Source organism: Humulus lupulus, chromosome 8, assembly GCF_963169125.1.
Source record: "Humulus lupulus chromosome 8, drHumLupu1.1, whole genome shotgun sequence".
Taxonomy (NCBI): Eukaryota; Viridiplantae; Streptophyta; class Magnoliopsida; order Rosales; family Cannabaceae; genus Humulus; species Humulus lupulus.
Genome location: NC_084800.1, coordinates 17967068 through 17987567, shown reverse-complemented (window position 1 = coordinate 17987567; position 20500 = coordinate 17967068). Strand labels below are relative to the sequence as shown.

The 20500-nt window shown below is 32.9% G+C and overlaps 3 protein-coding genes across 5 annotated transcripts; all 3 read right to left on the bottom strand.

Annotated features, from left to right (window-relative positions):
* Positions 1 to 1592: 1592 nt before the first annotated feature.
* On the bottom strand, positions 1593 to 5230 carry LOC133794886 (polynucleotide 3'-phosphatase ZDP-like). 2 transcript variants are annotated; one of them, XM_062232324.1, is made up of 7 exons: positions 4792 to 5230; positions 4626 to 4676; positions 3817 to 3901; positions 3549 to 3678; positions 2387 to 2463; positions 2005 to 2086; positions 1593 to 1858 (listed from the first exon to the last, which is right to left on the bottom strand). In XM_062232324.1, exons 4-7 carry the CDS (start codon positions 3666 to 3668, stop codon positions 1799 to 1801), a joined length of 339 nt encoding a protein of 112 aa, XP_062088308.1. In that variant the 5' UTR covers positions 3669 to 3678; positions 3817 to 3901; positions 4626 to 4676; positions 4792 to 5230; the 3' UTR covers positions 1593 to 1798. The 2 variants fall into 2 exon arrangements, with proteins under 2 accessions (XP_062088308.1, XP_062088309.1); XM_062232325.1 differs by having other exon boundaries at positions 4796 to 5230.
* On the bottom strand, positions 3773 to 10614 carry LOC133795096 (transcription factor RF2b-like). Its single transcript, XM_062232546.1, has 5 exons — positions 10593 to 10614; positions 10398 to 10414; positions 10185 to 10307; positions 4626 to 4676; positions 3773 to 3901 (listed from the first exon to the last, which is right to left on the bottom strand). The coding sequence occupies exons 1-5, from the start codon at positions 10612 to 10614 to the stop codon at positions 3773 to 3775; spliced, it is 342 nt and encodes a 113-aa protein (XP_062088530.1).
* A 3064-nt stretch (positions 10615 to 13678) lies between these two features.
* LOC133794885 (probable WRKY transcription factor 31) lies at positions 13679 to 16452 on the bottom strand. 2 transcript variants are annotated; one of them, XM_062232321.1, is made up of 6 exons: positions 15939 to 16452; positions 15746 to 15844; positions 15456 to 15641; positions 14945 to 15355; positions 14733 to 14846; positions 13679 to 14634 (listed from the first exon to the last, which is right to left on the bottom strand). In XM_062232321.1, the coding sequence occupies exons 1-6, from the start codon at positions 16323 to 16325 to the stop codon at positions 13963 to 13965; spliced, it is 1869 nt and encodes a 622-aa protein (XP_062088305.1). In that variant the 5' UTR covers positions 16326 to 16452; the 3' UTR covers positions 13679 to 13962. The 2 variants fall into 2 exon arrangements, with proteins under 2 accessions (XP_062088305.1, XP_062088307.1); XM_062232323.1 differs by having other exon boundaries at positions 15945 to 16452.
* Between the last annotated feature and the right edge of the window lie 4048 nt (positions 16453 to 20500).

Below are 20500 nucleotides of genomic sequence, written 5' to 3'. Positions count from 1 at the left end.
AATTATGGGTTCTTTATGGTAACCAGTTACCTTCACGTTTTGGGTGTATATTTCAGCGTTCTTTATGGTAACTGGTTACCTTTATGTTCTGATATGTGTGCATATTTTTGGGTCATAATATCAGATCATGTCTTTTTTTTCCCTTCAAATTCAATGTTTCTTTTCATATTTAATATAAGCAACTCATCACCCCTCATATAGGGCTGTGCAAAAAATTTTACAACTCGCCTAACCCGAAAAAACCGCCAAAAAACGCAACCCGAATAAACCGACCAAAATTTAAACCGCTCAATTGTTACATTGGGCGGGTTGAAAATAATTATCAACCCCCCCAATATAACCCAACCCACCCAATTAAGAATTTATTATTTTTAATATATTCAAATAAATATATAAATTAATTAAGTTTTGTTTTAATTTTTTTACTATAAATTTAAAATATTGTTTTAAGCTTAAAAATATAAACTTCACACTATTAGTACTAGTATTTAAAAGAAAAAAATTACAAAAATGTTAAAAAAAAATACCACATTTGTTTGGGCGGGTTGACCCAACCAACCCGCAAAAAAAAAATACCATTTCGGTTTGGGCGGGTTAACCCGACCAACCCACCCAAATTATTGGACGGTTTAAAAAAAAATTTCTTAATTGGGCAAGTTACGGGTCACTTTTTCTAACCCGATTATGACATTGGACGGGTAAAAATGCATTGTAACCCGACCAACCCGCCCAATGCTCAGCCCTACCCTCATATGGTAACTGGTTACCCTTCTTATGGCAGAAGGTTACTCCTCTTAGGATAATTGGTTACCCCTCTTGATACATATATTTAACCTAGTTCTAGGATTTTTTTTACATAACTATGAAAAATCAATCAAATAAGCGGTTACTTACCCAGGCTTTGAAAAAAAATGTACATTCTTAAAAAAGGAAAAAATCACTACTACAAAAAAGGTTTTTTAGGACTCGCGAGAGCCTTAAAAACTAAGATTTTTTAGGACTCGCAAAGGGAGTCCTAAAAAATGTTTTTAGGACTCGCAATGCAAGTCCTAAAAAATCTGGTTGAGTGCATTTAATTAAGTTTTTAGGACTCGCTTTGCGAGTCCTAAAAGAATGTTTTTAGGACTCGCAATGCGAGTCCTAAAAAATCTAGTTGAGTGCTTTTAAGTAATTTTTTAGGACTCTCAACGCGAGTCCTAAAAAAATATTTTTAGGACTCGCAACGCAAATCCTAAAAAATCGGGTTGAGTGCCTTTAAGTAATTTTTTAGGACTCGCATTGAGTATTTTTAAATTAAGATTTTAAGACTCGCTTTGCATGCCTTTAAAAGTAAACTTTTTTTAAAAAAAAAATGCAGCTACAATTTTCATTTTGATTTAAAAAAAATATATCCCTTTTCCAAAATGTAATGTATTATATATGTTAGATTTCTAAAATTTTCAAAAGAAAATACAACAAAATAATTTTTTTATTAATTACTCAAAAATATAATTTTAATATTTAATACTTACAAAATCATATTACATGATAGTTATAGTTGCATATGGATATTTTGGTCAAAGTAATGTTAGTCCATGCCATTCCAAACAAAATTTCAACCAAACAAAAGAATTGATATTTCTTTCCCATTCTATTTCTATTCTCACATAAACACTATCATTTCAATCCCAACCAAACAAGATTGTATTAAAAAAAGATGATAAGAAATCGTATGTACTGTATTATAGTCTAGACAGCCTCAGACTAAGATAGTACATATAAGACATAAAACTACAAACAGAGAACAACAAAGACAGCCTCAGAAAATATGTGATATACAAAGACAGCGCTCAATGTTTGATTCATTGGTAAAGATAACCTGGCAATGATTACAAATGGAATCAGGTGAATAATGTAAATAATTAGAAATTCACGAAGCATTGACCAGGTGTACAATGTCAAACTAGGAGAAATCATAAGACAAATACATTACATTTGAGATAGATTATATGGAAAGAAAATAACCAGTTTATAGCCATCATTGTACAGGCTCTGTAGCTTAGCAAGTATTGAAGGATACATCAGAGACCAAGCATCCGGACCTACCCTGCAATAAGTGCATCAACTCTAGTTGTTAGTGAGCCAAATTTGTGTAAAGCTTCCAACAAATGAAGCATTCTGTAAGTGTACACATTGAAAATGTCTCGGGCATCTTAGTTCACAAGAACCTTAAGTGAGATTGAACATTAGAATCAATATAATAAGATTTAAAAACTATGTATTGGAATGAAATGTATTTTAGTTCGATTTTGTTTAATTTCTTCTGGTAATTATAGTTCAATATACTATACTAATATTGCACTTCAATGAAATGTAATTAATCAGTGCTTAATGAATATTATACAACCTTCTAACAGAAGTGTTTGCAAGACATCCATCAAAATCGAAAGCAGCAATTTTACTTGAATCGTGAAGGCTTTCATCCTGTTAGAAGTAAAACACAAAAAAAACCATGTTAATAATGTTGAGGTACGAAATTCCCTTCACTATAACTATAGCAGTGTAAGACAACTTGAGCCATATGTAACTCATGCAAATACAATGAAAGAATCTCTAAGAAACACACCAATAAGACAAACTATCTCACCAGTTATATTTATCATAATAAAAATTCATATACATATAATCATTATGAGCTCTAGCTTTTCTTTTTTATTTTGATAAAAGGGTAATTCATCAAACTTCAGCAGATTCGTCATCAAAGTAGACATCCTGCCCAAAAATTACCAAAAATCCTCTACTGAATATACACTTGAAAGAAAAAACTAATATTCAAGCTCAAGTCAGTAAAACATGTCTCCAAGACTTTATATTCTGTCTATGGCTCACAAAAATTATTTTACTTGTAATCATTATTATTTTTCAGGGAAAAGAATGAACTCGGTTACGTATGTATATCTATCATGCAAGCACTCTAATAAAAGTTCTACTGATTTTATGACAAACCATCTATGCATCACAAATATAGATCAGATTACATATTAGCAACAGTAATAGAAATAACATTGGATAATCAGTTTGTCAATATAGAAACTGCATAAATTTCTAATTAAAATAACAGGCTATAGCTTTTGCTAGTAATGCAGGAAAATAAAGCAATGCAGCTTATAGGGCCAAAGATTTATAGTTGTCAGGTGAAGCAAAGTAGTACATGTTACAGAAGACATACATAATAGTATCCTCAATCAGTACATAGAAGAACTAGTTAGATCAAACATTAACTTCTGTATAGCAACTTTCTATGAAATTCAAGGTTCAATCAAGTATTTATCAATGCATGAGAATATTTAGGCAGGGGGAACTAAAATGAACAATATTTAGAGCCTATTGTTATGAACTTTCTTTCTTTAACTGTATGATATAAACGCCTTTCTATGTGCGTTCCAGTTTCTACCAATTATGCTTTTACTTATACATCATGATAGTTCATTCATTATTATTGCAGTGACAAATTTAGAACATTTTATAATGGTTCAAATGCTTTTTTTAAAGGAGAAGTAAGATTTTACCTTCGGGGATAAACATAATGAATCTGCAGATGAAGAATCAAGTCCATGAAACCCAATGTCATATGAAATGGTGCCATCAGTCTTGAATAGTCCATAATTTCTCTCAGAAAATAGCAACATGGATTCATTCCTTGAAAGAGTAAAAAGCAGAGAAGAGAATTTGGTTAACTTGAAATTGTTAATAGCTAGAACAAACAAAAAACAAAATATCCATTTTCCATTTTTCACAAGGCTCCCAAATGCTTCCCCTGGTGTAATAGAACCATACCCTCTCTGAGTTGCGCTTGTTGCTCCATAGCCTGTAACTGCATTTTGAGCTCCTTATTCTCAGCAGTTAACCCAGTAGTATCCCTCTGCATCACATGAAAATACCAAGTATGAATAAAGTGTGTTCTATGACCTTTGTATTGGTTCACTTTAAATTTGGTTTTTTGTTTACTCTTCTAACAGTCATTAAGGTGGTGAGCAGACACACCCCAGTACAAAAGTTAGTATAAAAAAGCAGTGATCACTGGTTAATACTGTCCTAGAAAAATAATCAATATCTTAAACAAAGAATACAGTAATCTCTAATTTAGTTAGCAAAACAACCAATGAACCGATAACTTTTAAAGGCTCACTAATACGAAGGTTCTAATTAAAATAAAAATACATATCAAATAACCAAAAACTCTGGTGTATGGTGACCAATAAACTGCACAAATCATACAAAAAACAATTGGAGTGCACACCTAAGCTGTTAGGTACAACCATACAATTGGCTTAATCAAAAAAGAAAACTGGTATTTGTCTTGATAAAACATGTCCATATGGTACAGTCATTGGTGCTCTCTAAATCAGCCAACAGATCGATTAGTGTAAACACATGTTGTGTCTACCAAGTAAACAAGTATCCCAAGCATCAATTAGTATAAAGAATACATATCCACAATTAAACAGTAATTTATATAAAGAATATATATTACAAACAAAAAAAAATTACGAATGCAGAAAGAATAGACTTGGCACCAAACATTCATAATTGATTACACCTCATAATTCTCCATAACTAAGAAAAAGTCAAGGTCATAATCTTACCTGGAGCAATGCAACCTGCGCAGAATGGGTGGTGGCTTCAGTTTGAAGGATCTGAAATCAAACCGAAAAAATCAGATATGATAAGAAATCAAACCGAAAAAATCCCAGAAGCCCACTTCATATAAGCTTGAACAATTTCCAAACAGTTAAAGAACAAATCCCAAACCTACACTAGCCCCTCCCTGCACAGCCACCGTCCCTGCCGAGCCCAGCCACCGTCCCTGCACAGTCAACCCAGACCCAGCTCAGCTCAACCTAAACCCCTCCCTGCGCCGTCCTTGCACGATCTATCCCACCCCCTGAGACCCCCGCGCCGTCGAGCCCAGCCAGCCCGGAGAACCCCACTCGCGCGTCGAGCCCTTGAACCCCCAGCCGCTGTCGAGCCCTTGAACCCCTAGGCGACATCGATCCCAGGCAGAGTGAGAGATGGGAGGACGAGGGAGTGAGAGAGCCGAGTCCCCTGCCTCTGCATCGAGCCCGCCGCCGTGATCCGGCCACCAGCCGTGACCCATGCACGCCGTCGAAGAGGATGGTTGAGGGCTGGTTTTTGAGTTGAGGAAAAGAACAGAGAGAGAGAGTGAGATTGAGATTGAGGTTGAGGGATAGGATTTAGTTATTATTTGTTAAAAAAATATATAAATAAAAAGTATAATAATATTAAGAAAAAATAATATTAGTTTTTATTTTTTAAGTATATTTAAAAACTAACAACTTATAATTTTTTTTAAGAAATTATTAAAATATTTAACCATAAATAAAGAATTTACTTTTAACTATTACTTTCAGTCCAGTTGTTTTTAGGACTCGCAAAGTGAGTCCTTAAAGAGTATTAAGGACTCCCAAAGCAAGTCCTTAAAATTGTTAAGTAAAACACTTATTTTTTAGCCCAGATTTTTTTAGGACTCACATATTTTTTTAGGACACTCATTGCGAGTCCTAAATTGTGTTTTTTCAGGACTCTCAATGAGTGTCCTAAAAACTTCATAAATATTTTTAAGGACTTGCATTTATGTGCGAGTCCTAAAAAAGTGTCCCGTAAAGGATATTTTGTAGTAGTGAATGTTGTAATAAAAACAATGATAAACACAACTCATATTACAAAAAAAAAAAAATTGCAAAACAACCAAAGAAAAATTTAATATAAAAATAGTTATGTAAAAAAATCAAATAAACTAAAAAAATAATAATCAAATTACAAACATACCATTCCAAATTAATAAAACTTGATTATGTTATAAACCAACTTTTATACAAAAATATGGGAAAATAAACCCATAAAAGTGAAAAGTCTTAAGAAAAAGTCATAGATTAACTTTTTTTTTAAAAAAATGCATATTTTTGTAAACTCTATTAAAAATCTCATATAAAATATAATTTCTTCATATTTATATCTCATAATTTTATAAAGCGACATGCCAATTCCATTACAATAAACCAATTTATTTTACTTTTTCCTAACTTCTAAAGCTCAATAAAATATTAATTTAAATAACCTGCCCGGCATAATCTCAAAAGATTTTTTGAGTAATTAGCGGAAAAACTCCCTTATCTTCACCTTCGTATACACTTAATCCCAACTTCTTTATTTTCGTCGGTTAAACCTCTCAAACTCACGTGCCATTACCATATTTACAGTTTACGACGATTCCCTCGTTATTCCCAAATCCTTCTACGTGGCCCGTTGAAACCTGTATATTTCACCCCATAGATGCTCACATAGATAATTAAATTAGAAAAAGAGCTGAAATAAAAACCCATAAATGAAAAAGAAAAAAAAATTAAATTAGAACAAAAAAAGGGGAAACTATACTCATCTCAATTCTCAAAACTTTGGTTGTCGAAGCCCTAGCTTGACGAAGATGGAAGCACTGTGATAAGTGAAATGTCGTTGTCAGCCACCAAAACCAGTAGTGGTGAAGACATCTCGGACAGATGCAAACCCAGGAATAAGGTTCCTAACCTGCTGCAAGCATCAGGTGAGTTTATTTTCTCTTTTTTTTTTTTTTTTCATTTTTTGCACTAGTTCTTTGTGATGTATAATAGTGGTCGGTCTATGAAGGAGCTGGGATACTGTAATTATTGGCACTGGTTGGACTTTGAAATGTGCCAACATTTGATAGTTGCGATGCCCAAGCTGCTTAGGAAGATTCAAGATCTGGAGAGTGAAGTCTATTCCTTATCCGAAGTTGATGAACCCCCATATTTAATGGACAGAAAACAATCAATGATGCATAGCAAGTCAAAGTTTATGGAAAGAAATCAATCAAATATGGAGAGCTATGGTGAATGCAGCCCAAAAATTGTAGTTTATGAGAACAAATTCAAACAAAGCTTGCAAAATCCTCTTCTGGTTTGTGTTATTGTGGCTAAAGTATTGAAATGGTGTTTGGGTTGTAACTGTTGGATTATGTATCAAATTCAGCTATGATTGAAAAGTAGCAATTATTTTGAATGAAACAATTTCACTTTCAATTAACTTGTGTGTATAAAGTAGTGAATGAAATCAACATCTTTCATTTAAGTAAGTTTCATTTATGGAACCGGTGAAATGATAAATACATGGTAATTGTCATTTGCTCATAACACATTAAAAAAAGCAACAATTCTAACATATATCTTGTTGCCCTTTGTTCCCCAACAAAATAGTCTTTGCCTATATGTCCAACATATACCCAAATGGCATTTTTTTTCCCCAAAGAAAATGTCTAAGCATTTACATCAAAATATAAAAAGTTTGCAAAAGTTTGTAGTAATTCTAAACATTAGTGTAATGCCCTGAATTTCCTAATAAGGGTTAGGACCTTGATTAGGAGGCCAGGAGGGCCATAATTGACTTATGATGTTATTTAATGATCATATGCATGTTTATGTGAATTATATTATTATATGATGGTAAATGCGTGCATATGGGTGTATTTATAAATACAGGGGTATCTCGGTAATTTGGCCGCTGTGGGCGTAATTGTGTATTTTGGGTGCATGGTTGTGATTAATTAATATAGCCATATTATAAGGTGAATTGGTTCGAGCTATTCGGCATGAGACGATCATGAAATGTAAGTGTTCGATCTAGTCATAGCGGGTTTAAGTTCGGGGCTTGGGGTGAGTCTCGGGGTCATTTTGACGATTAGAGTGTTACCGGGAATTATAGGGTAACGGGATATGGATTATTGGTGTTTGAGATTATCGAGATTAGCGGGAATTGGAAAGCGTTAATTATGATTAACGAGATAGGTGGAAAATACCGATTATACCCTCGGGATGACTTTAGAAGCCTTTATTTGACCTAGGGGCAATATGGTCATTTGGAAAAGGATATGTATCATTTAAAGGCTGTAGAAAATGTATGAAAAGAAAACAGAGCATCATCATCCTCATCTTTCTTTCTCTCCCGTACTTATTCTTCCTCCTTCTTCCTTTTGATTTTTGAGAGCCAATTTGAGGTAGCAAGCTAGGAGAGCAAGGCTAGAGGGTTTAGGACTTTGGTTCAATCATTGAAGGATATATAAATCAAGCTTGAGGTAAGATTTCATCCTTGAATATAAGCCATACTCTGTTTTTCTTTATAGTTTTCAGCTTATAGTTTTGATGTGGATAGTTGGAATCAATGGGAGTTTTTGTGTAAGATTGATTGGGTTTTGATGAGGGTATAATATAGATGATGATTTGGGGTTGAATTGGATGTTTGGGTGATGTTTGGGATTGATTTGGAGGGTTGGTTTTAAGAGAAATCGCAAAGAAGAAGAACCAGAAAGTTTCTGGTCTGTTTTTGGCGCAGCAGCTCCATTCAGGGTGCAGCAGCGCTAGGCAGGGCCTCTGACTTGGAAATAGGGCTACAACGCCATTTAATAGGGCTGCATCGCTGGTCCATTTTTCAGCAAACCTATTTTAGGGCTCGGATTAATCCTTAAGGCTCGGGGTTTGGTTCCTTTGCCCCGTTTGAGCATATTAAGATTCCCGAGAGTGCGAGATGGATCCCGGGAGTGTGGTTTTAGATTATAAACCTTTTTATGATTTATTTTATTGATGGGATTTCATATTTGGTTATGACTAGGTGACCGCTAAAGGATCAAAGGGTTGATCGTTCTCAAGGGGCGTTCTTTTACTAATTCTTGCTCGAACCCAAAGTAAGAAAACTGCACCCTATGTATATGTGTCATGCATGACTATTCTTGATGCATGTTGGTTGATTATTAAGTATGACATGCATGGCTATTCTTGATGCATGTTGGTTGATTATTGAACGTGACATGCATGGTTGTTATTGGTGCATGTTGGATTGTTGAATATTATGCATGTGATGCATGAGAAACATGTGATTAACACATGCTTTGAGTCCTGAGTATGATATTGTTCAGAGCTTGTGCCTCTATGTTTATGCATGTTCCTAATTGTACTAGTACCTGTTTAGTAAGCATGCTGAATACCTTGTTTTTGGATATTGAACATGTGACATATGTTTGGTGGCATGACTTACTTGTGTATGGCACTGACTAGTCAGGGATTATGACCTAAGAGTCAGAAATGGCATGGCGTCATGAACGCCGGGCCAAATGAAGATTAGATCTAATCGATATCAGCATTGAATGGCTCTATGGCATTAATGCTGGGCCGACCCTAAGGTCGAATAACTTATAAGCGCTTGCCTGGTCTAAGACCAGATGATTATAGCCAGGGCGTATGGCTCCGGTGACTGTTTGCCACATGGCTAGGGGACGCTATCCATAGTTACGACTCTAGAGTTGGGAGGAAGGTTATGTTGGTGACCAATCACCATGCACCTATCCTGCTAGAGCTAGTGAGATGCTCACTTATTTATTTAGCCTGGTGATCCTATCATCACATGGCTAAAGGGTGCTGTCCCCAGGTTATGACTCTATGGTCATGAGGAAGGTTATGTTGGTGACCATTCACCATACACCTATCCTGATCGAACTTATGAAAGGACAACCTACCAGTTAAGCCCTGGTGACCCTATCGTCACATGGCTAAAGGGAGTTGTACCCACTTTTGTGACTTTGGCTACTGTCACCTACCTGTTTTGGACTGATAGTCCTGAATGATTGTTATGATCATTGTTGATATTATATCATGCTTTATTGTGTTTTCTTGCTGGGCTTCGGCTCACGGGTGCTATGTGGTGCAGGTAAGGGCAAAAGGAAGCTGGACCATCCTTGAGTTGGAGAGCTTAGGTGATGACGTGTACATATGAAGCTGCTCGTCCGCCACGGCCGAGGTTTAAAGAGGAACTAGGGTTGAACCCTGTTTTGCCGCTTAGAACGGCCTGTTGTAAATATTTTTCTGTAATAGACTCTGAAATTATATTTTCAGGATCCCAACGTATATATTAAACGTTCTAGTGAAACGTTACATCTTAACCAAATTTTTTAATCCCTAAACCGCTAATCATACTTAGTTACACGATTTTGGCCAAATGACTCAATTAGCGAGTTTAGCACTGTTTACAAGGCACACCGTAACGGTCCCTGGAGTTGGGGCGTTACAATTAGGCCCTGCAGCACTTGATGCAGTTGCCCCTCCAGCACTTGATGTACTTGCCTTTGCAACACTTGGTGCATTTGCGTCTTCCCTTGCTTGTTGTTTCTCCTTTCTTTTCCTCCTCTTCAATGTTTCTTGAGGTGGGTTCTTGCTTGGTGGGCGACCTCCTTTTTTCTTCTGTACCTAAAAAAGCAAAATGAATTATGTTAAGTGTCAATTGTAGCAAACAAGTTTTCTCAATTAATTTTGGGACTATAGTGAATTATGCAATACCTCAAGGGCTGCTACATCTGTGCATGTTGTCCTAAAGTGTCCCTCTCAATATCTACAATGGACAACTTGGTCTGTTTTCTTTGTTTTAGTGGCTGTAGGAGGGGGTTGCTCATCCACATCTTTTGTTTGTTTTTTCCTTGGCCTTCCTGGTAGGTTGTTGTCACCTGGAGGAAAGACTGGATTGAGACTAATTGCCTGGACTAAGCATAGGCTCCATTATCTCTAAATAAGCTACTTGGAATGCTGCTTTGTGATAACACTTATAAATATGTAGCCAATCCATGTCCACATGAAATCTCTGTGAGCTCAAACCTTCTACATGTGTAACTATACTATTCCTAATCATCTGTATAACTGGATCCAATGTTGGTGTTAACTTGGATAGTTTTAATAATATTAAATTATGTATTTTTTATTGAAAAAATAGTACAAAAAAACTTACTTAAATAATTTTCTAATAAAGATTAATTTTAATAAGACATTACTTTTTGATTTTAAATATTTTGTAAAATAATATATTGAGTTGAGGTTCATTGAGCCGAAGGCCCAATTGAGTGTTTATAGTGGGCTTGGGTTTTTTTTTTTGGAAATTACACAAAATATTAATTTTTGCTAAAAATTCACGTTTTTACGGTCAAACATTTTTTTTTTAAATTCTATGGTTCTAAGATTTTTTTTACATTTTTACGGTTTTGTGTGTTTTTTTTTGTGTTATTTTCACATTGTTTTAGGTTTTTTTTGTTGATGTTTAGTTGGCCTAATGAGTTATTTTTTAGTTGTTTTTTCTTAAAATCGTATTTTTAAAAACTTGAATACGTATTTTTGAAGAAAAAAAATAAAATTAGTAAAAAAGTAAAAACAAAAAACTAAAGAAATTTGTATTTAAGCAAAAATCTCTTCTTCTTTTTTTTTTAAGAATGGTGCTAACTATTTTTGGAGCGATGGGTATAGCTTATCTATTACATATTTATATCTCATAATTTTATAAAGTGACATGCGAATTCCAATAGAATAAACCAATTTATTTTACTTTTTCCTAACTTACAAAGCTCAATAAAATATTAATGTATATAACCTGCCCGGCATAATCTCAAAAGAGTTTTTTTTAAGCAAACAACCTACAATAACGTTATGTTCAATCATATTTCAAATAAAAGTAGCGACAATCCCAATAAGAATCGTTGGTTTTGGGATGCTAAAAGTCCCGTACTAATATTATTTAACAGATAATGAAGGTTAGACCTCTTCTAAATCCAATTAATAAATGTTTTTGAATGGTTAACTCTAATTAATTGGATAAGAATAGTTTATGTTGTTTCAGCCCAACTTATGGCCATAAACGTACATCTCACCCTCATTTTAATATTAAACGGAATCACCGATAATAATTGTGATCTGAATGATATATATTTAGAAGGACGCGATGGCATATTATAACATATTATCCTTTATAAAATTTGGGAATTATAACCATTGACTCCTGCAAGACCACTTGGTTCACTGGTCCTATCAAGCTTTGCTTTTCCACATTAATTACATTGTTTTATATGAATTTTTATTTTCGATATAAAATATCTCTAGGCTATTTACAAACCTGGGCCAGGGAGTCAACCTCAAGAAATGGAAATGGGTCGCACATACATATAAACGTGACACAAGACACAGTACCAAAGCTGCCAAATAGCTCCTTTGTCCTCTTCATGCCTAAGCCATCGCCCATTTGTCCTCAACTATATTCAAATAATGCTTATTTTGTCCCGTACTCAATTTTTTATTTTTATTTTTCTAATGCCTTTTTATTTATATTATATATAGATATATATTTAAAAGGTTATGGTCTACATATCAATTCAAGGTTTTCAAGCATTATTGACGCTACTTCAGCAGCCTCCACTATGTCCCAATTATCTTTAGTGAGCCAACTTTTTCTTTTGTTTAAAAAAACAGTCACCACCAAATAAATTTAGATCGAATAGCTATAGTCTCTTTATTGTCAATAAAAGTGGGGTATATTTTAGAGTTAAAACAAAGAATCCTCATAAACCGGATCTCTTTGTATTGTAGGCATATTCAATGTCATTTTCTTAGATAGAGTAATAAAAAAAATATCCCTGTTAGTTTCAAGCTTCAAACACGATAATATATATAAAAATCGAAATTTCACATATATAGCAACCTAGGGTGATTCACGTCACTCTAAAATTTCTAGTTTCTTTCCTAGTAACGTACCATTTGTCAATAAGAAAAATAATACACACGCAATCAAACACACCTGCTCTAATTATTTCAACTCCATTTAAGAAAGACTTCTATTTTTTCTATTTTGAGCACCTACAGTTGAAAAAGTACTTAATTACAAAGTAATTCCATCCCAACTTACACGAAGATACATAATAATTTTTATTTCAGCCTAAACTTATCTAAAAAGAAAGAATAATAATAAAATAAAAATCAAACTGACCTGTGATTTCTTCACATGCAAGCACGTGGGATCATGAAAAGGGTCTTCTTACCCAAGTATATGAGTATCCCAATCCCACATGAACTGAAAAGCTAGCTCCATCCATTATATATATCGACATTATATATAAGATTCTATCTATAGTGATCCATTAAGTTAATTCTCAAAAGATCCTAGTACGGTGGATGAGGTACGGTGCAACCCACAATGTTCCACGTTGGGATTTCAACAGTTTAATATATGTGAAAAGAGAAAAGTGATACACATGATTGGATCGGATTCCAATGACGTGACGTGATGTCAATCAAAGTGGACGAAAAGTCAATAACGTATTATATTTCTCCATTTAAATATTAACCAACCATAACCTATAAGTTTTTTTTAATACAAAATTAATTTAATCACGAAAAGTTAAAGTACTACTACACTACATTACAAAATACAAAATAGCTTTTCTAATTTTTCTTCTAGTTTTCTCTTTCCTTTCTTTAAGTTTTGTTTGAATTTGACTCTTAAACTATTTATTACTCTCATTAAAGCACAACACGTAGTTGCCTGGAAGTCTCCTCAAAGTCTACTATTTAGGTTCCTCTTATTACGCGCCGTTTGCGTGTCAAATTCAGACAGCCGAACTTCTTGACTGCTTGTGATGTATTTGTTGTACACACACATTCATCCAATTTTATTAGTTTTAATTTCTTTTAGAGTTTACTTGTGAACAAGAATTTAATTTTCTTATGTGGTTGTGTCATCCAGATTGATTTTTAAGAGATTTCAGATTATAAAATAAGGTAAACGGCCGGATTGATAGGATCAAATATATAAGAATATCTATGTGTATTGGAATTTGAAATAGTACATAAATGTGGCTAATACAATAACTTTGTTTTTCTCCATTTCTGTGTATGTACTGAAAATTTTGAACAAAAATTATTCAAAATTGAACAATAAGAAAGAATAAACTTTGTCGTCAAGACCCTTACAACAACAAAACTATGGACATGTCATCTTATCTTGTGTACTCATTTACTAGCCCAAAAAAGAACAAAAAAATGAAGAAAAAAAAACTAATGAACAACTGATACAGTAAGAAAAACACAATCTCTAGTTTCCTGGAAAGCTGCTGATCATTTTGTTGCTGTTGTTTGAGTTGCTACTGGGATTAGCAGCGGAACTAGCGGCATTATTATTATTCTGATTAGCTCCATTTCCGATGATGGAGGAGATAGCCGCGGCAAGCGCGGCTGTGAAGTTTGGATCAGCTGTGATAGCGGCCGTGGCTGCACTAACCGAATCGGCCAAAGATGCCTGCGGATGAGTTTGGTGCGCGTGTAATTGTGCGGCTGAAGACACGGTGGCCATGTCTTGACCTGAGAGCTGAAGACCAGAAAATTTGGACTGATTATATAGACTTTGTCCAAAAGCATTGTGTGGTGTAGCGAAGTTTTGGGGTTGCCCTAATGGAACTTGGAATTGGGTTGGTTGTGATCTTAGCAGCTGTAGTGGGTTGGAGTTGTTGGTTAGGTCCAATGTGACTGTAGGGAATGGAGCCGAAGCCGAAATGGTAGCCATATTCGATGAGCATGGAAGAATGGCTCTAGCCAATAAATTCGGGTTCATTAACCCATCTGCGCTCGACATAGAACCGGACAATAACATGTTCGCTGCTGCAGTGGTTGTCGATGCCATCGCCATAGCCGCTGGTGGGAGTGGGTGGATGTGATTTCCTTCGTATGTCGTGATCAAAATGGTTCGATCTTCAGCACAACGTTGAACCTATAAAATGAGAATTCAAAAAAAACAAATTAGATACTCGTTTAGAAGTTATGTAGTTTAATTAGATTCAATTATGTTTACAAAAAAAATTAACTTACTTGTTTGCGAACGGGACATCCAACAGCCATTGTACACCGATAATAGGCACGAGGACAAGGATTCCCTTTGGCCATTTTCTGACCATATTTTCTCCATTGACATCCATCAGTTATCTGTAAATTTTGTATTTAAAAAAAAATTAATACTGTTCATTTATATATCAATTATATTTTACTGACTTTGATTATTCAATGAAGTATTATATGCGTACCATGGGAGCTTCTGATCGGGCACGAACTGATACACGGGCTTTCCTCATGGTGGCATCAGGAGATTGCTCGATAGGCTTGGAGGCAGGATTCAACTTAACAGCCTTGTTAGCAGCCCAACCTTGGGACTCAGATTCCGGGCTCTCTTCTCTGTTGACCCTTTTACAATCTCTATAACTAGCAGAGCTGTGATCTTGATGATCGAATGGGGTGATATCTTTACTGGTAGTACTGTTATTATATTTCACATCTTGAACAATATTATTGTTTTGAGGTGTTGCGGAACGGGTTCTCTCTTCTGATGAGGAAGAATTGTTGGATACTTGATCATCTACTGTCTCCACTGTGGCAGCACTTGGTCCCAAATCAAGGAATTGTCTCTCGTGTTTGACTTCTTGATCCTTATTATTAATCTGAGATCGATTAGAAACCAGTCCAAATTATTAGTCATGATCTTGATGATGAGCTAGTTTATTATTGGACCCATTAATTAATTAAAAATGAATAAAGTACCTGATGTTGCAGTAGCTGAGCAGTGTCGGCTCGATGATTTAGCTGTTGTTGTTGTTGCTGCTGTTGCATAAGAGCTACCACGTGCATTTGTAGAGCGCTGTAATTACTGCTCACCTGAGTAAGCATTTCTTTTAACTTTTGATTCTCAGCATTCATGCTTTGGAGCTCAACTTGTAAACGAGCCACCTTCAACCATTGAATTTAAAAAAAAATTAATATAAATATAAATTTAAAAAAGAAACAAAAAAGAGTCAATAGTCCTTAAATCATTTGATGAGATTATTAATTACCTTGTTTTTTGAAAGCTTATCTTCTACATCAGATGATACACCATCATCCACCGTCGATTGATCACTTCCGGTATTGGCAGTTAGAAGATGCAAACCAGTCTGAAACAAAATTAAAAACCAATATTAATATATTGAATAACATAATTAAGAAATCATTTTGATCAGATAGTGATGTAAGAGAATGTATACTAACATTTACATTTAAATTCGAAGGTCCCGGTGTGGCCTCGCCATGTGAACTCTCCTTCTTGATGCTAACTGCTGCGACGGCTTTGGAATCATCGCTATCGTTGACTATTCTATTCTTTTCCGAGAAGAAGTCGACCACGGCGGCAGAGGCCCGATTCTCGTCGGAAGGAGGCGGTGGCATCGCTACCGAAATCTGATCTTCCCTGCGGGAAAATCTAACGGCTGAAAGGTCGACGCCGGAGAACATCGTCATGGTTCTAGGTGAATCAGTACTATTACCGAAGATATTTCGTTTGGAACTAGTGTGGTCGATCACAGGTAGTTGCTGGGGTTTATTGAGAAAGAAACCGTGAGAATCAGAATCGAGGGTGAGACCCCATCCTTTTTCCATAAAAACACCGAGAAAGTGCGAGAAAAAATTGAATCGCAATGGAGTTGGTTTTAGAGAGAGAAAACAAAGAAAAAGTAGAGCTAAGAAGGGGAGCTTGTGTGGTGAAGTCTGTGAAGTCTTTTACCGCTGCTCTCGGTTCGGCTATAAAAAGGGTTTGGAACGTAGACCAAAAACTAGATTTGATTTTTCGTAGACTGATGGGATTCTTATTTATTTATTTAATTATAAAGTCATTTGCGTAAGACGGTGCGTCAGATGCCAGGTGGCATTTTTCTGACAATCCAGTGTCCAAGTTCCCAACCCGATATCTTTGTATCAAGGTTATCTGTAGCTTAGTGGCTAAAAAGCGTGGATAATCCGACCCGACCCGACCTACTAACTCTTAATTGGGGGCCACTATACCGTAGCGGTGGGGGTTTCGTCTTCATTTCGTCAAGACAAGAGTTTGACTGGTTATTAAAATCAAACGAGAAAGAAAAAAGGAAAGAAAAAAAAATTTGAATCCACCGCCCCGAATGGTGCGGCGCCTTCCACGTGAGGAAAATCAAAAAAGAAAGGGTTGATAGGAAAGGAAAGAAGCCAAGTCAACAAAATTGACGGCCCGGCTCTTAGTTTCTTTCTTTTTGGGCTTGGATTTTGGGTTTCTGAGGGAGTGAGTTGTGACCGATGACCGCCTGGCCCAGTAACCAAGTCTTTATGTGGGCCCCCACCAAAGCCAACCCACGTTTCCGATCTGTGTACCCGCAATCATGTTGACTCTTTACCCTCTGGGGACCGAGTCACTTGCTTAGACTTTATTTATTAATTTAATTTAATTAAATTTATTTTATTGGGTTTAAGACTTTAGACTTTGTTACTTTGATGCACCTTCCTTCTTTCATATTTATTCTCTTTTCTTTTTTTTCTTCATTTCTGACTGGTCACTCGTGCAAATACACCCTGCGGAATAGGTAGACGGTCTTTTTATTTATTTCTTTATATTATTGGCTTAACTACTAAGAAATTAGAGGGAAGAAAATATTAAATCGAATATGGAATATTCCCTCAGTTGATTACTCTTGGAAAGGTTATTATAATGTTAGTTTGTATTTAGCACTTCAAAGTCCACTGGTTTGATTCAATTTTTTGTTAAAATTATAATATGGACGCCCATTTTTATTTTCTCAACTGAAAATTACATTAAACTGTTTTAAATGTTGGTCATAGATAAGTAATCTTTGAATATTTCATTTTTTAATTTTCTTAAGACTCTGGAAGATAGAATTTTTAATTTTCTTCAACCAATGATATAATAACAATTATTTTTTTCTTACCTGAAATTTTAAAGAAAATGTTTTTTTTAACACACGAAAGATAAAGTATCCAACTGGTTTACTGGGTTACTAGTTATTACACTGTTTGATGATTATGGTGAAGTCATTTGATTAAAACATATGGTTACCATCAAATTAATACACCTGTCTCCATCAAAGTAAACGATTATTTATTTTTAGATAAGAACTTATTTGTTCCCCACCTTTAGTCAAAATTGTTACGTAAGTATTCTATCATGGTTACCATTAAATATTATAACTAACTTGGTCATAATTAATCTTCTTAGGTGTTGGAATATAATTGAGTTACTATATACAATAATTTGAATGAGAACCCCATCCCCAGCCAGTCATTATATTTTTATTAATTTTTTAGCGTAGTTAGATCATATTTTTGGAACTACACCCTTTTCTATATATAAAAAAAAAATAGTAGGATGATTTTGTAACTCGACATAAATTATACAAATTATAGCAATCAATTAAGCAAAAGTTAAAACCATCATATTCGGTAATACTATTTATATTAATCTATATCTATTCTATATAATAAGTGTATAGATAACGGAAATGCTTGGTTTTAAGGGTTTTTTATTTTTTTAATGTTAACTTTAACGGAATATTCTTATATTTAACAGAATATTCTTATTTATATATAATAGTAGTTCGTAAATATTTAAATTTAAATAAAATAAAATAAATAATTAAAAAATTAAAATAAGATATTTTTGAGATATTTTACAATGATAATTATTTAAAAATAATAAATAATTAAACAAATTAAAATAGGATATTTTTGAGATATTTTACAATGATAATTATTTTAAAATAATAAAATTTAATTAAATTTAAACTCACTTATTAGAATAATATCATATTAAATATATAATATAATCTATTGTTAATTAGTAACAAATTGATTATTTTTTTTAAAACTAACAAGAAACTTAAATTTAAAATACATGTATAATATTTAATATTACATTAAAAATATAATTTATAATTATCCTTCCTAAATTCAAAAACTAGAACAAGCATAAACTTAAACAAAAATAAATAAATTATTTAATTAAAATATGATATTTATTTGAAATTTATATGACATTAATATAAATTTAATAAAAATAATTAATAAATTTTATAAATAAAACTAAAAAAACGTGCACATTGCACGTTGTTTTTGTATCTAGTATATATATAAAGGAGAGCTTCAAAGATATTATGTGGCAATCTAAAATCTCTTCAAATCATTCTTTCTATTTTCTCATTTAATCTAATTTTTTTATTCATTTTCTATTTTCTAAAATATCTTAACAATTGAAAATATCAATATATATACACATTAATTTGATTAAAAATTTATTTAGTTTAAATATCTTAACTACTTATTTATTGAAAAATACTAAAAAAATTAATTAAAAATTACGTAATAATTTTCAATTATCTATATATCTATTTTTTTATTATATTATAATTATGTTTTTTTATTCCAAATGAATAGAATTTGATTTATTTCAACGATGTATATTTTGAATTTAAATTTGATTAGATATTTCATTACAACAACTATTTAATTAAATTATAAATATAAGTAAACAATATTTTTTTCTCATTTTTTATATTACTTTTTTAATTTATAGCTATTAATTTATTAAGAATTTTTTTTTATCTATTTTGTCTGTTCTCTTCTTTCTCATTTTTATTTTAATAAAAATTATAATAGATAAAAATATCTACATATAGTAATAATAATAATAATAATAATAATAATAATAATAATAATAATAATAAAATCTATCTATTTATATTTTAACTTTTTGACAAAATACAGGATCCAAATGTTAACTTTTAACAATAAAATATTCAAACAGGCAATCAACCAAATTATACGTGGTTCAAATAATCTATCTTTACATTCCTATTTTTTAATTTTTGACAAAACACAAGGTCAACAAGTTAATTTAAAAATAAATTAATGGTCAAAATTGGTAAACAACTAAAATACAAGGTTCAAAATGATGTGAACCCTTATAAAAAACATAAATTATATATATTTATATAATTTACTTTTTATAAATAATTTTTAACCTTTTGAATAAATATATGATCCACATGTTAATTTTTAAAAATAAACAATCAAAATGAGTAATCAGCCAAAATATAGTGTTCATATAATAGATTTATCTATTTCTATTTTAATATTTTGACAAAACTAAGGTCTACAAGTTAATTTGTAAAAATAAAAGTTCTAATGTGTGATCGACTAAAATACAAGGTTCAAAATAGTGTGAACCCTTACAGAAAACAAAAATTATATAAATATATAATTTAATTTTCATAAGAAGTTTGAACATTTTAAATAAATACATGGTCCAAAGGTTCATTTTAAAAAATACAGGGTCAAAACGGGTAATGAGCAAAAATACAGTGTTCAAATAATCAATCTATCAATTCCAATTTTTATTATTTTGACAAAACATGAGATCTAAAAGTTAATTTTTCAAAATAAAGACTTCAAACAGGTAATTGGCCAAAATAAATCTTACATAAAATATAAATTTTCTTATACATAATTTAGACTTTTTATAAAAAGAACTACACAAAGCGTATAATAATAATAAATAAAAGTAAATGTACAACAAGTTTTTTGAACTTTGTTTTCAGTACTTTAAAATTTGTCAGAATTTTTCAAAAATCTACAGGAGGTTCGCTATACTATAACAGTGAACACCATCATGAAATAAAAAATTATGGTAAAGATGTCTTCACGTGTCTATATAAATAACATGTTGTACGAATATGGTCAAAATGAATCACCACCCCACAGTCTCCCAAAAAATATTTTAAAATATATATGTTTTA